The sequence below is a fragment of the Lepidochelys olivacea genome, assembly GCF_965140295.1.
Source record: "Lepidochelys olivacea isolate rLepOli2 genome assembly, chromosome: 27".
Classification (NCBI taxonomy): Eukaryota; Metazoa; Chordata; order Testudines; family Cheloniidae; genus Lepidochelys; species Lepidochelys olivacea.
This window is the reverse complement of record NC_140437.1, coordinates 18,335,146-18,349,182: the sequence shown is the minus strand read 5'-3', so window position 1 is coordinate 18,349,182 and position 14,037 is coordinate 18,335,146. Positions and strand designations below refer to the sequence as shown.

Below are 14,037 nucleotides of genomic sequence, written 5' to 3'. Positions count from 1 at the left end.
TTCAACAGGAAAGTCAGTGGATCCATTCACAACAGAAAATTTCTGGCTGTTAGGAACTGAAACTTTCTTGATTAAATCACTTTCACACCCTTCAGTTGCAGTAAACTGCTTGCAAAGACTCCATGAGGATTCCTTTCCCTAGGGCTTTTCTATGCAACAATTCACCCCTCACAGAAATTCTGCTCTTACCCTCTTTACCTAGGGCTTGCTCTAGAGGAACACTTTCCTGAGCAACAACAGACTCTTTCTGGGTCTCCCTTACATCCAGAATTACCTCTGGTCCTTCCGGCGGATCCTACACAATCCCGTTTCAGGCAAACTTACAGACTTCCTAGATAAAAGGTCAGAAGCATTCTCCTTCCCTTTGCCACACACAGGTTCACAAATCTTTTCCTTCTTGCTACAGGTTTCCACACCCTCAGTAGGTAACACAATCACATCACCTTCATGCTCTCCTTGTGCCCTGGCTAGGATCTCACCCTGATTAGACAGAGTTGCTACACCCTTTCCAACCACACACTAGCAACAGGCAAAATCAAGCACCAGAATTGTCTGGTCTCTGGGATTTTGCATAGACACTAACTGGATGCGACCTAGTTACAGGGCCATTCTCCCAAGCAGACACAAACTTAGGACCCTTCCCTTCCTGGGCTTTAGCTGAATCCAGAACCAGCTCTGAGACAACTGCACGACCCTCAACCATCACAGGCTGAAAGGCCCCTTCTGTCTGCTCCACAGACAAAGAAGAGCCGGACACACTTTCTCCTTTCCCAGACACACAGCTTGGGATCTCTTTCCCCTTGTCCCAGCACACAAGGCTGGTCATAGACAACTGCTTGGAGACCAGGGTAGCTCCCTCCATAGGCAAGTCAATACCCCTGACAGACACAGACACATTTCCTTCACTGTCACAATTCTCCACCCAGCTAACAGGTAAGGTCCAGGGACACTCATCTTCCACTCTCCTCGCCTTCCCACCCTGCTGACTAGACACAGCCATCAGCTCACAAGGCTGCCTAGGCTCATCCAAACTTTCCTTACCCAGCACCTTGCCACTCCCCACAGATCCCCTGCCCTGCCTGTGTCTCCCCCCACTCAGCTGGGGTCTCAGCTCCCACTGTGCTCAGCGCTGCCCTTGCTGTCCCAGTGGAGGTAGGCAGCAAGCTCGCTGCTTTCCTCACTGCATCAGAGCCAGTGTGAGCCCCCTCTCAGGTGTGCAAGGGGGCGGGGAGCCCCAGGGGTCTGGTTACAGGCAGGCAGGTAGCCTGAGCCTAGAGGCTCCTCTCTGCTGCCAGCCAGGTCATCTGCATTTTCACTGACCATTTCCCTCTCCACCGATTAGTTCAATGGATTCAAATTCAAACCCTTGGCAGTTACCGGAGCAGGGCCTGGATCCTGTCCCAAAGAGACACAGTCACCCCACAACATTGTCTCGCAGCTGGTGTCCTGGAGAACCCCAACGACCAGCCAGCCTGACCCCTCCTGGGTCTGCACAGGGATCTGGGCCATAGGCAGGGCGAGGGGCTGCATCCCTGGGACCTTCACACAGCTCACCCAGCATCTCAGCATCTGAGGCTGCACCACCCAGGGCCTGACAAGTTCTCTCTGTCCCAGGATCTCGCCACCCCAGGAATGTCTCCCCATTGACCATCCCCTTCCGCTCCCACTGGAGGTCCGAGGGGACGAGGGGGTCCGAGGGGCCTGGCTCCAGGAAACTCCACACAGACATATAGGTTGGGGTCAGGAGTGGGAGCTTGTCCACTTCCCCACCCATCTGGCTGACGGAGTCTGTGGCCTTGGGACCCAGCAAGGGAGCTAGACACCGGGGCTTTTCCGCAGGGTCCCCCTGGTTCAAATCGCCAGCCTGCTCAAAGGCAGTGAGGTGGCATCCACATCCCCCCACCCCCAACCAGGGGCAGCAATTTTGTCTCGAGGTTCCCTGCGGAACTTCCCCCCCGGGGTCTATCCCCACTCACCCCTGGGGGGTCCCCTAGGCCTCTCCACTCCCCCACCGCCAGTTCATGCTGCTGCTGCTTCTGTAGCTCTTTCTCCGGCTCTCGCTGTCTCCCACAGTCCTCTTGCTCTCTCGGACTCAGCTCCAATCCCGTCCGTCTCCGATCCCCGGATGGGGAACCCGATCGTGAAGACCCTCATCTGGTCGGGGACAGGAGTCTTGGGGTGCCTGGCTCCCACTCCAGCTGCTCCCAGATCCTGCTATAGCCCCATTTGGGGTCAGGAATCTGTCCCTTAGAGCAGTCATCCTCCTCCAGCTGCACAATTAACTGTGCTTTGGTGAACTTCCCAATGTGCAACCCTCTCTTTCTGCACAGGGTTACAATGTGCTTCTTAAGGAGATGGTGATAGGCCACCACTCCGCTCTCCCCAAGTTGTTGTGGACTCACAGGCCTGTGTGCTCTCAGCTCCCCACGGTTTCCAAAGAGAACCCCTTGTGTGCCAGCCCTTCTCAAGGTCACCACCTCTTTGCCAGGGTCCAGCTGCTGACTCCTCCGCCCCTGGGACCGCTCGCTGCAATCCCCAGGGGACCCTGTTACTGAAAAAGTCCTTCTCTCTGGTCACACACTTCCAGGGGTTAACCACCCCCTGAAATCATCTCTCTCTCTGAATCTTCAGCAGGCCTGGTCCCTGTCAATCCCCCTTCATTTTTACTGCTCCCCAGTCACTTACTGCAGGAAGCGCAGTCCACGGGGTGCAGTAGATCCCACCGCTCCCACCAGTTGTCACGGAGTCCCCGGGCGATGCTCTGGAACTGCTCCCCATGAAGCCAGGCAGGACTCTGGGGACGTCTCCTTTCTGTGAGCAGCCTGTCTGCAGGACACACAGCTCACCCGGCTTCCCCCTTCCCGGGTCTGACCTCGGAGCATTCAGCATCCTCTGCCCCTCCGTGCGCTTCCCACAGCAAGTCCACTCATGCGGGGCTCCTGGGGCAGCCAGAGGGTCCTGCACCCCAACTCCGCAGTCAGACGGGACTCTCGGCCAGCCAGTAACACAGAAGGTTTATTAGACAAAAGGAATGTGGTCTAAAACAGACCTTGCAGGTGCAGAGAACAGGACCCCTCAGCTGGGTCCATTTTGGGGGGCAGTGAGCCAGACAACCACATCTGCACTTAACTCCATGTCCTGGCCAGCCCCAAACTGAAACTCCCTCCAGCCCCTCCTCCTCTGGGCTTTGTTCCTATTCCCTCCCCCCCCCCCCCCCCGCCAGGAGGTCACCTGATTCCTTTGTTCTCCAACCCTTCAGCTCTCACCTTGCAGGGGGGAAGGGCCCAGGCCATCAGTTGCCAGGAAGCAGGGTGTTGGCCATTCTCTGTGTCCAGACCCCTGCACACACCTGCCCTCTAGGGCTCTGCAATGATCATACACCTTTATCCCCCCACCTAGATACTTAAGAACTGCATAGGGGAAACTGAGGCACCCCCACACTATTCAGAGGAAACATTAAGAACAGTCCCACTTCATCACACCCCCTGAAATCGTCTCTCTCTGAATCTTCAGCACGCCTGGTCCCCGTCAATCCCCCTTCGTTTTACTGTTCCCCAGTCACTTACTGCAGGAAGCGCCGTTCACGGGGTGCAGTAGATCCCACCGCTACCACCAGTTGTCCCGGAGTGTGGGGGAGTCCAGGCCCTGCACCCCTCTTCCTGGGATTCACTGAGATTCTCAGCCAGCCAGTAAAACGGAAGGTTTATTGGACAACAGGAACACAGTCCAAAACAGAGCTTGTGGGTACAACCAGGACCCCTCAATCACGTCCTTCTGGGGGAGCAGGGAGCTCAGACCCCAGCCCCGGGGTTCCCTGTGTTCCTCCACCCAGCCCCAAACTGAAACTAAACCCCCCAGCAGGCTCCCTCCTGCAGCCTCTGTCCACATTCCTGGGCAGAGGTGTCACCTCCCCCTCCCCCTCCTGGCTCAGGTGACAGGCTCTCAGGTCTCCCATCCCCTGGGCACATTCCCAGGTCAACGCTCCCCCCTCCCTGCTGCGTCACATCGTCACATCATGGAAGTGGCTGGTGTTGCCCCTACGCAAATGCCCCTTGGTGCATTCCTGCCTGGCCCCTGCAATGGGGCCCTGCTCTGGGCAGCGCTTGCTGCAGCAGGCTCGGTGTTTGGCCCAGGCTCTAAGCCTCTCCCGTGCCTCTGCCACCGTCCGCACCCGTCCGCTGGCTGCACTGGCCTGAGTCCCTGGAGACCCGGCAGCCTGGGCTCCTGCTTCCTCCTAGGGGGAATGAGCTGATGCCACAGGGGCTTCGCTGCCGGTACTGTCTCACTCCCAGCAGCAGCAGGAAGAGCCAGCTCTGGCTGAGACTCAGCAGTGCCTGGGGCTGGCCAGAGCCCTGCAGTGCAGGACCCAGAGTCATGCCAGTCGGGGGTGTCCCATGTGGCACTGCAGGGCACTCGCCTCCAGGCCATGAGCACTCCACAGCCCTGAGACACTGCGGAAGCTGGCCTGGCCTCGGCACAGCGCGGCTCTACGTGTGCTGCGAGCACGTGGAAGTAACGGGGCAAACGCCACCTGAAGTCCCAGTGTCGGCGAGGCCCTGAGCTCAGCCCCGGCCTCGGGAGCCCAGCCAGGACCCCAGGCTGGCGCAGGCCACAGAGCCGGCCGTGCCACTTGGGGAGGTTCTGTCAGGGCACCGGGCTCGGCTCTCGCGCTGCCCTTGGGCCACAGGCCTCACCCGCCACCAGCTGCTCCCTGCTCCCAGCCAGCCTCAGCCCCCTGGAAAATCACCGCGATTCCTCCCCTGTGCGCACAGCCGCTGGGAGGCAGCTCAGCCTGGGCCTTCCTGCAAAGGGGCGTAGTCCTAGCAGGGCACCTGGCTGGCCCGCAGCTGCAGCAGCGGTGGGATTTACCCTCTCCTCACCAGGTGGGGACAGGCAGCACCTGGGGCGCAGGGCGGATTGGGAGACTTGCCCCAGGTCGTGGAGGCACGCTGTCTCAGAGCCAGGAATCAATGCCCAGGGCTGCTGACGCCCGGCCCCACCAGAGATCAGGCCACCCTTCTCCCCAGCGGCCTGGCAGCCTGCCTCCAGCAGCAGCCGACACCCCATAATGCACCCGGCCACTTGGGCAATTCTGCACCTGGGGTGACCAGCTGGTGCCCTACAGCAGGAGAGGGCACTGGCTGCCTTCGCTGGCTCCCTGGCTGCCCCCACCCCGAGTGCTGTCCAGCAAAGCCTGTGCAGAGCCCACTGGGTGTCCCCCCCCACCTCCCCGCACAGGGATCATGAGCTGCGATTGGGCAGCGGGACGCACACCCCTGGGGCACTGGGGCAATGTTGATTCAGCCAGCTGGGGCTGCAGAACCTGCCTCCCTCCCACTGCATCAGTGGGAGTCTCTGCCAAAGGGGTCAGGCAAGTCCCCTCCCATCCCGCTGCCAAGCCAGCGCCAACGGCAGCCTCCACCAAGGAGCCCCCTGGACAGAGTCAGAAACTGGGCTAGTAAACCAGGGACCCCCCAGCACACATGGAGCCCCTGCAGCCCCATCGCCCGCTACAGACCCTGGGGCCAAGAGCTCAGGGCATGGCACTGCCAGACAGGCTCCCTCCTCCCAGCAACAGCCTGGAGTAGGGGGAGGCTGCACCTGCTCCCAGCTTTGGGACCCACATGGCCACAGCCCTGGGCCCAACCTCAGTGCACTTCCTGCCTGCAGCCCCTGGCGCACTGCAGCCGCCACTGCGAGTACCACAGAGAGGAGACAGTTCCCCAGGGGCGACCCATTCCCCAGGGCACCTCATGGCTCCTCTCCCGGCCCCCTTGCCCCCGGGTCCTGACAGCGCGTCATGTTCTCCCACTTACGCCAGGGGCTGCAGTTGATTCCTGCCGCTGGCGTAACCGGCCCCGAGATAACAGCCACCTCCTGTTCCCGGTGTGCCCCTCCTGACGCCGGCGGCAGGGACAGCACAAAGTCCACTGCTGACGTGCCACCCGCCCCCCGTTGGCCGTGGCCCCAGTGGAAGCAGAGGGCACAGGTGCAAAGGCCCTTTGCCTCGCTCAGGCCGCGGTCCTGCTGGGGCTGCACCGTGAGACATGCCTGAGAGGTAACGGGTGGACAGCACAAGCCCTCGCTTCCCCTGCGGGCTGCAAAGGGAGCAGCCCTGGAACCCTGATGGGCACCACTGACCCGTTCCTATGGGCTATTCTCTGCCCAGCAATCGCACCCAGGGCTCCCCTCTCACAGACCAGGCCCCGCTTGTGCTAGGTGTTGCACACACAGACCCTTCTCCAGCCGCTGGCTCTCACCCCCAAAGGCCAGCGGCTCCAGCCATTGGCTCGTCTGCAGCAGACATTTGCTTCATGATGAAAAATCCAGCCTGTGTGAAGGGGCTGCTCCAGGCCCATGGGCTAATGGGGGTTCCTACAGTGGATACTAGCTACATCCAGGAGGGACCCCTGGAGCCACCTACTCTGACCCCCAGCCACTCACAGATCCTCACCTGCTAACACCAGACACCTGCAGAGAGTGTGTGTGTCCTGCCCCCCTCCCCGCTCAGAGCCTCCCACCAGAGGGGCCTGCCTGGCATTCAGGTATTTCGAGGCAGCCTCCCCCTCAGCACCCCAGTGGCAGGATCTGTGGGGGGCACGAGGAACATTCCTGGGCCACGCAGCCCCTGGCCCTGGCCCAGCGTCTCTCGAGCAGGGCCGTTCCAGCACAACACAGTGGGGCCGTGACGCAGACGGGGGCGCGAACCAGGAATCGGCGACCTTCCCTTCCCCCTGCCTGCACCTCAGTGCGCAGAGAAAACATTCTGTGCTTTCCTCCTGACCCTGAACATGGAGCCTGGCTCCCCCCGCGCAGCGACCTGGGGCAGGGGTGGGGGCTGCTCCCCGCAGGTTCCTTTGCTGGGGGTCCAGTTCGCTTCTCCCACATGGGGGGACCTGGCTGCTAATAGGGAAGGAAGGAGCAGGTGGCTCCCAGCTGGGCTGCAGCTAAGGGGACTCAGCTCTGTGGAGCAGGAGGGGGCAGCTGCTCATATCCCACCTTCCTGTGGGAAGAGCCAGCCCTGGCCCAGACAAGGCCTCTGAAACCTGAGCCCAAGCCCCAAGCTCAGGGGCAGGCTGTCAGCAGCACCCTGGGCCCAGTGATTGGATTGCAGACCTGCTGGCATGCCGCTGGGATCACCTGCACAGAAACCCAATTAGCAAGTGGCAGGTGCAGGCCCATGGAGGGATTGGAGCTTAATCAGTCTGAGAATCTGCCCCTGGGACTTGACCCCATCCCACTGGGCACTGCAGCCACCCTGCCCCAGCCCCAGCCCAGGGCCCGGGGCCCCTGCGATCAGCAGCACCTCCACTGTGCCACACTTCGTATTCAGCAGAACACGCCGGGCCCGGGAGACAGACAAGGGGCACGGGCCATTCGCCTGGACACTGATGCGCTGGGATGCAGAGACCCCAGCAAGGGGCGCATAATTCAGTCAGTCAGGGCCGCTGCCCCAGCCCTCTCTTGCCTGGGGTCAAAGCCATTTGGGACACAACCCACCCGTGGCAGCACCTCGGGTGAGCCGCACAGGGGCAAAGCCCGGGCTACACCAGAGCAGCGCATCTAGCAGGGCCTGCCCTGGGGGAAAGTCCCAGTTCCCCACGGCGCGTGGGGGTGGGTTTAACTGTTCCACTGCTGCCTGCTGCCAGGGCCAGATCACAGGCGCCCTCCAAGCTGGTATACACCCGCGGCCCGGGGAGTTTCCGTGTGCGGCTGTGAAGTGGACAGGAAGCTGGGATCACACTGGATTCCGCAGCCCCTCCCTGTTCCCATGACAGTTTCCGTTTCCTGTTTGCCAGTCACTTAACTTCCCAGAAACTGGGGAAGGAGGCTGCTGAGAAGCGATAAAGGCCCCAAGGCAGAAGTGAGGCTGGTGGGTGAAGAAATGTTCAGAACAAGGCTTCATTCCAAATTTTATTGAGGTCACATTAACAGCAGAACATTTAAAAACAGAACAGGACACTGGGTCTAGGAACATTTGATATTGCAACAGACACATAGATCAGGACAATGGACCTTTGGTCTTTGTGGCACCAACATTAAATAGAAACAAAAAAGGATTAAAAAAATAATTTATCCCCAGGGTGTGTGGGTTAAATAGACATAAATAGAGCAAGGGATCTGGGTGGCGTCCAGCCAAAAATCTGGACAGAATGAAATGAAGACAGAGTCTTCGGCTGAGCTCAGAGGGGTGTCCCATTCCAGCAGGAGATGCTGGTCCTGAGGCGTCATCACATGCAGCGGGCTGCCTGCAAACACTTCTGGGGATGCACGGCCGTCTGTGGGCCGTACATCTTCTCCGCCCACCTCTCAAAGGCCGTCACCATCTGCTTCACCACCTCGTTGAAGAACAGGTTGGCCAAGTGGGAATGCAGCAAGGACTTGAACTCAAAGGAGACCTGGCAAGGAAACACAGATCTTAACGGGGGCTGCCCTGGGATCTCTGGCCAGGCAATTAACCGTACTCCTGAGAACCAGGGCAGGAGTTGCCACGCTTTGCCCAGCCAGCGGCTGCACGTGATCAGCCCGAAGATGCAGCAGATTGCAGCTGCCCTCGACTTCCTGCAGAATGGCAGCCTGCCAGAGCAGCAGGCTGCAGCATCACTGGGGTGGCCCGTCTAAAGCATTCGCTAGCCACACACGGCAACCCCCCGTGAAGGAAGGAATGCTCTGTGCAGGGCCAAGCCTGCCTCTTCCACCCCCAGCCCAGGCTGCCTCGGGGATTGGCACAGACAGGAATACTCACATAGAAGTCTAATGTGCAGGTGTCCGGCTGCCCCGGCAGCCCTGGGCTAAACCTCCACAGCGTCTCCAGGTGGCTGAAGATGCGGCTGTCGCTGCATACAGCCTGCAGGAGGAAAGGTGGCTCGGGTCAGCTTCATCCTACAAGGCTCTCAGCTGAGCAGGATACATTTCAACCCACCCACACCCAGGAGCCAGGGCCACCCAGCCAGGGCCACATGAACGAGTCTGAGAATGTGGAATGGGGTTACACCCGCTGGGCAGTAACATGCGAGCCCCCATCCGTAGAGAGGCTGGGGCTGGCAGCTTGCTTGGGCAGAGGTTCCTCATCTGGCACCTGTCCCAAGCACTGACTTATTAGTGGGACGTCAGCATATCCTCAGCCCTGATCTGCCTGGAAATGGACCCATGCAGCTCAGAGCCAGATACAACCCTGGGGCTCCTCGGAGCCCAGCTGCTGCCTCAGCATGAGGGGTGGGGGTGTGATGAGAATGGGGCAGTCGGGGTCACAGCCACAAGAACACGAAGCCTGGGAACCACAGCAGCCTCTTCCAAGACCAGTCTCTGAATTTAGGTGCCCCGGCTTGACATGCCTGGGGCCAATTATCAGAAGTGTCGAGCACCTGTAGCGAGCTGAGAGTGCTCAGCACCTCCCAGCTAAGCCCAGGGTGTCTGGCCCTGGGCATCCCCACAAACCCCAGTTCCCTGGTGGCCCCTTACCCGGATCTGGTGCTGGGGAGTCAGGGAGATTTCAGAGACGTAGCGCTCCACGACGGGCGCGAAGCCGACCTCCAGCTCTGCCCGCGTGAGCCCTTTGCGGCAGGACAGGATCTTGGAGCGGTTGCACCATGGCACGAAGAGCTGGTAGCTCTCCACGTTGGCCACCACGTTGTACATCTGCTCCATCGAGTAGCTGGAAGAGAGGGGAGATGAGCCACCTGTCAGCAGGTGCCGGGGGGGGGTGACATTTCACAGAGTAACGTGCAGAGCACCTGGCGAGGGGGTCGTCAGGCTGGGAACTCAGCCACTGGCCTGCACCCTACCCCCGTCCCTGGGCAACAGGCCCCTGCCACTGCCCACCGGAGACAAGTCCCCCTTGGGGCGCTGGGGGCTCACACGCTGAACACACACCGGCCCGACGGGAGCGACTCACCCCAGCACTCGCGCTTCCGCGTACTCCATCCGCCGGGCGCCCAGCGGGGCCGCCAGGTTCAGGAAGGTCCGTGCCGGGGGCTGCGGCACCCACACCGGGGCGACAGGCGGGCGCTTGGGGGCCTGCAGTGTGGCCAGGATCCCACGGGAACTTAAATACCTGAAACGCAGAAGGCCGGGTACAGGGGGGGTGAGCGCACATCCCGGGGGCAGGGCAGCCTCACTGGTGTGGAGACAGACCCCGGGGAATCACCGCCACAGCCCCCCCAGCACTGGGCCCCCCTCCAGCGCAGGACTGAGCCCCCCCACCCGGGCAGGACTGGGTCCCCCCACCCCCAGCCCCCCCCTCCAGCGCAGGACTGGGTCCCCCCACCCGGGCAGGACTGGGCCCCCCCACCCCCAGGCCCCCCTCCAGCCCAGGACTGGGGCTCTTCTGGCGCCGGCTGGGGGGCAGGACACCAGGGGACGGTCCCGGGGGTCCCACGTGGGGCGTCCGCTCCGAGGGGTCGGGCAGGGGCCGCCCCGTCCCCGGGGCCCGGGACCAGGCGGCGGCTCCTGGCGGCCCGGCCGGCAGCCCGGCCCGGCCCTTACCGAGTCCCGTCCCCGGGGCGCGGGCGGCCCCCAGCTCCCCGCAGCGCCCGCAGGAGCGCGGCTCCCCTGCAGCCGCTCCCGGCCATGGCTCTCGGCTCGTCTGGCCGCGCCGCGCCGGCCGGCCCCGGCCCCCGAGCGGTGGGTCCGCCCCGTGCCCCACGGGGCGGGGCTGCGGCAGGGACAGCCCCGAGTCGGGCGCCCTGGGGCCGGGGGAGTCCGGGGCAGAGGGGCCGGGGCAAGCGGGGCCCTGGGCAGCTGTATGGGGGGCAGGTCTCAGGATGGGTGTATGGGGGGTGGGGGTCTGGGTCCCAGTGAAGCTGTATGGGGGCAGCAGGGTGGGGGGCAGGTCTCAGGATGGGTGTATGGGGGTTCTTGGGCCCAGTGAAGCTGTATGAGGGAGCAGGGTCGGTGGCAGGTCTCAGGATGGGTGTATGGGGTCAGGGTCTGGGGCCCAGGGAAGCTGTACGGGGGGTCTGGGTCCCAGTGAAGCTGTATGGGGGAGCAGGATGGGTGGCAGGTCTCAGGCTGGGTGTGTGGGGTGGGGGTCTGGGGCCCAGGGAAGCTGTACAGGGGGTCTGGGTCCCAGTGAAGCTGTATGGGGGAGCAGGGTGGGTGGCAGGTCTCAGGCTGGGTGTATGGGGGGTGGGGGTCTGGGTCCCAGTGAAGCTGTATGGGGGAGCAGGGTGGGGGGTAGGTGTCAGGATGGGTGTGTGGGGTGGGGGTCTGGGTCCCAGTGAAGCCATATGGAGGAGCAGGGTGGGGGGTAGGTGTCAGGATGGGTGTATGGGGTCAGGGTCTGGGGCCCAGGGAAGCTGTACGGGGGGTCTGGGTCCCAGTGAAGCTGTATGGGGGAGCAGGATGGGTGGCAGGTCTCAGGCTGGGTGTGTGGGGTGGGGGTCTGGGGCCCAGGGAAGCTGTATGGGGGAGCAGGATGGGGGGTAGGTGTCAGGGTGGTTGTATGTGGGGGTCTGGGCCTAGGGCAAGTATTGGGCTCACTGAGGCAAGAAGTGGGGACACTCTCCCTTTCCTGGTGCTGCCTGGGTCCAGCCCTAGGCCAGAGATGGAACTGTGTCATGGGTTTCAGAGTAACAGCCGTGTTAGTCTGTGTGAGTCCTGTGTTCGCTGAGTGGGGGTGGGGGTTAGTGTGTGAATACAAGGGGCGAATTAGAGAGGAAGCTGCCTGCAAACACCAGGGCTCGTTTTAGGGCTGCAGCGAGACTGGACCCAGGGAACATTTCCCACCCCAGCTCTCGCCCCGGGGGCAGGAATGAGACACAATTACTGTCTTTACAGCCCTGGAATCTAAAGGCCTAGGCAAAACTCCAAGCTGATCTCCAGGGGCGCAGAGCTGGCCCCAGCCCCAGTCGGTTTTTCCCCGCTAAACCCTGCGCGAGGGTGGGTTGTGTAACAGACACTTTACAACCTGGCTTCCGCTGCAGATGACTCACACTCCACCGATGTAGGCCAGTCCAAGGGAGCGGGGATTGCGGACAAACAGCCTGGCCAGACCTCCCGGCCCAGTGTCCTTGGCTTCTCCCTCCCTGACGTAGCTGCAGCAGACTCGGGCCTGGGGAAGGAAAGAGCCTGCTCACTGCAGTCTGACAGTGAAATTCCAGCTGAGGTTTTCATGAGGCGTCTCCACAAGCTCCAAGGGCAGGAATCTCTCCAGGGAAGAGCAGCAGCAGCACCGGGAGCCAGTCTGAAACCCTCCACTGCTGCCACTCTGCAGCCAGCATCAGGGAAACCATGTTCCCCTTGGCTGGAGACAGAAGGGACAGGCCCCGGCTGGGCCTGCTGGCTGGGCCGGGCTGAAGCTCAGTATCACTCAGCCCTGCTTCCCCTCTGGGCATCTTGTAAATCACCAAGAGCTGAGAGACAGTAGGGTGGGATGTTTCCTTCACTGACCCCTTGGCGATGGACCCACCCGATCCTCAGAGATGAAGCTTCTGTGACCAGAACACAGCTTGGGGGGAAGAGTAATAGGTTTGCTGGAGGAGAAACAGCCTGATCTACTGCAGGGCTGAAAAGAGTGTGAACCGCGAGCCCGCTCCCGCCCAGTAAGGAGCAGTCAGCTCAGGGTTTGTCTGCATGGGAAAGTTTGACCAGTTATACCAGTATAACTAAACCAAGAGTTGTTCCAGTATAACTCCACATGGACCCTCACAGTCCACTATCCAAGTGACTTTTTCAGGTTAACTTAAAGCCCTGTCTAAATGTCATAAGCAACACTGAAAAAAGGCACTGGTACCCGGGACTCGAGTGGCCACAAGGATGGGGCATGGTGTCACTATACGGTTACAACTATGGATACCAAGCAGGAAGGGGCTGCCAGTGCTTTGGAGGACAGGATTAAAATTCAAAATGATCTGGACAAACTGGAGAAATGGCCCGGAAGTCAATAGGATGAAATTCAATAAGGACAAACACAAAGTTCTCTACTTAGGAAGGAACAATCAGTTGCACACACAGAAAAGGGGAAATGACTGCCTAGGAAGTACTGCGAAAAGGGATCTGGGAGTCATAGTGGATCACAAGCTAAATATGAGTCAACAGTGTAACACTGTTGGAAAAAAGCAGTCATCATTCTGGGATGTATTAGCAGGAGTGTTGTAAGCACGACACAAGTAGTAACTCTTCCGCTCTACTCTGCGCTGATTAGGCCTCAGCTGGAGTATTGAGTCCAGTTCTGGGCACCACATTTCAGGAAAGATGTGGGCAAACTGGAGAAAGTCCAGAGAAGAGCAACAAAAATGATCAAAGGTTTAGAAAACATGACCTATGAGGGAAGACTGAAAAAACGGGGTTTGTTTAGTCTGGAGAAGAGACGACTGAGAGGGGACGTGAGAACCATTTTCAAGTACATAAAAGGTTGTTACAAGGAGGAGAGAGAAGAATTGTTCTTCTTAACCTCTGAGTTCAGGAAAAGAAGCAATGGGCTTAAATTGCAGCAAGGGCGGTTTAGGTTGGCCATTAGGAAAAACTTCCTGTCAGGGTGGTGAAGCACTGGGATAAATGGCCTAGGGAGGTTGTGGAATCTCCAGCACTGGAGATTTTTAAGAGCAGTTTGGACAAACACCTGTCAGGGATGGTCTAGATAATACTTAATCCTACCTTGAGTGCAGGGGACTGGACTAGATGACCTTTCGAGGTCCCTTCCAGTTCCATGATCCCTTTAAATTCACACCTTGGCTTAAACCAGTATAACTTTCCTTCCCATGTAGACAAACCCTCAGACGCTGAAGGGAGTGGGGGCACGTCTTCCCTCTATTGGTCTTTGGCCAGAGGAATTGTATCTACTCTGCGAGTGACTTACAAGTGGGGGGAAGGAGGAGGATGGGCAGCTCTTCTGGGTTCTGCCTGGGCGGTGGAATGTTTGCCCCCATACCAAGGAACACACAAGGGGAGATTAGAGGTGCTGCTTCTTACGTGGCATCTTGATTATTTGCACCCATTGCAGCCCATTCTGAACGACCCCCTGCTACTCTTTTGGGGGATGAATGGTCCTTTTGATCCACCCAGGAGACCTCTTCGTCCATCCAAGATCTTTTTCTG

The 14,037-nt window shown here is 60.1% G+C and overlaps 1 protein-coding gene across 1 annotated transcript; it reads right to left on the bottom strand.

Moving 5' to 3' along the window:
• Positions 1-7,901: 7,901 nt before the first annotated feature.
• On the bottom strand, positions 7,902-10,639 carry LOC311513865 (coenzyme Q-binding protein COQ10 homolog B, mitochondrial-like). Its single transcript, XM_084616011.1, has 5 exons — positions 10,486-10,639; positions 9,896-10,054; positions 9,463-9,655; positions 8,747-8,848; positions 7,902-8,399 (listed from the first exon to the last, which is right to left on the bottom strand). Exons 1-5 carry the CDS (start codon positions 10,569-10,571, stop codon positions 8,232-8,234), a joined length of 708 nt encoding a protein of 235 aa, XP_084472137.1. The 5' UTR covers positions 10,572-10,639; the 3' UTR covers positions 7,902-8,231.
• Positions 10,640-14,037: the final 3,398 nt, after the last annotated feature.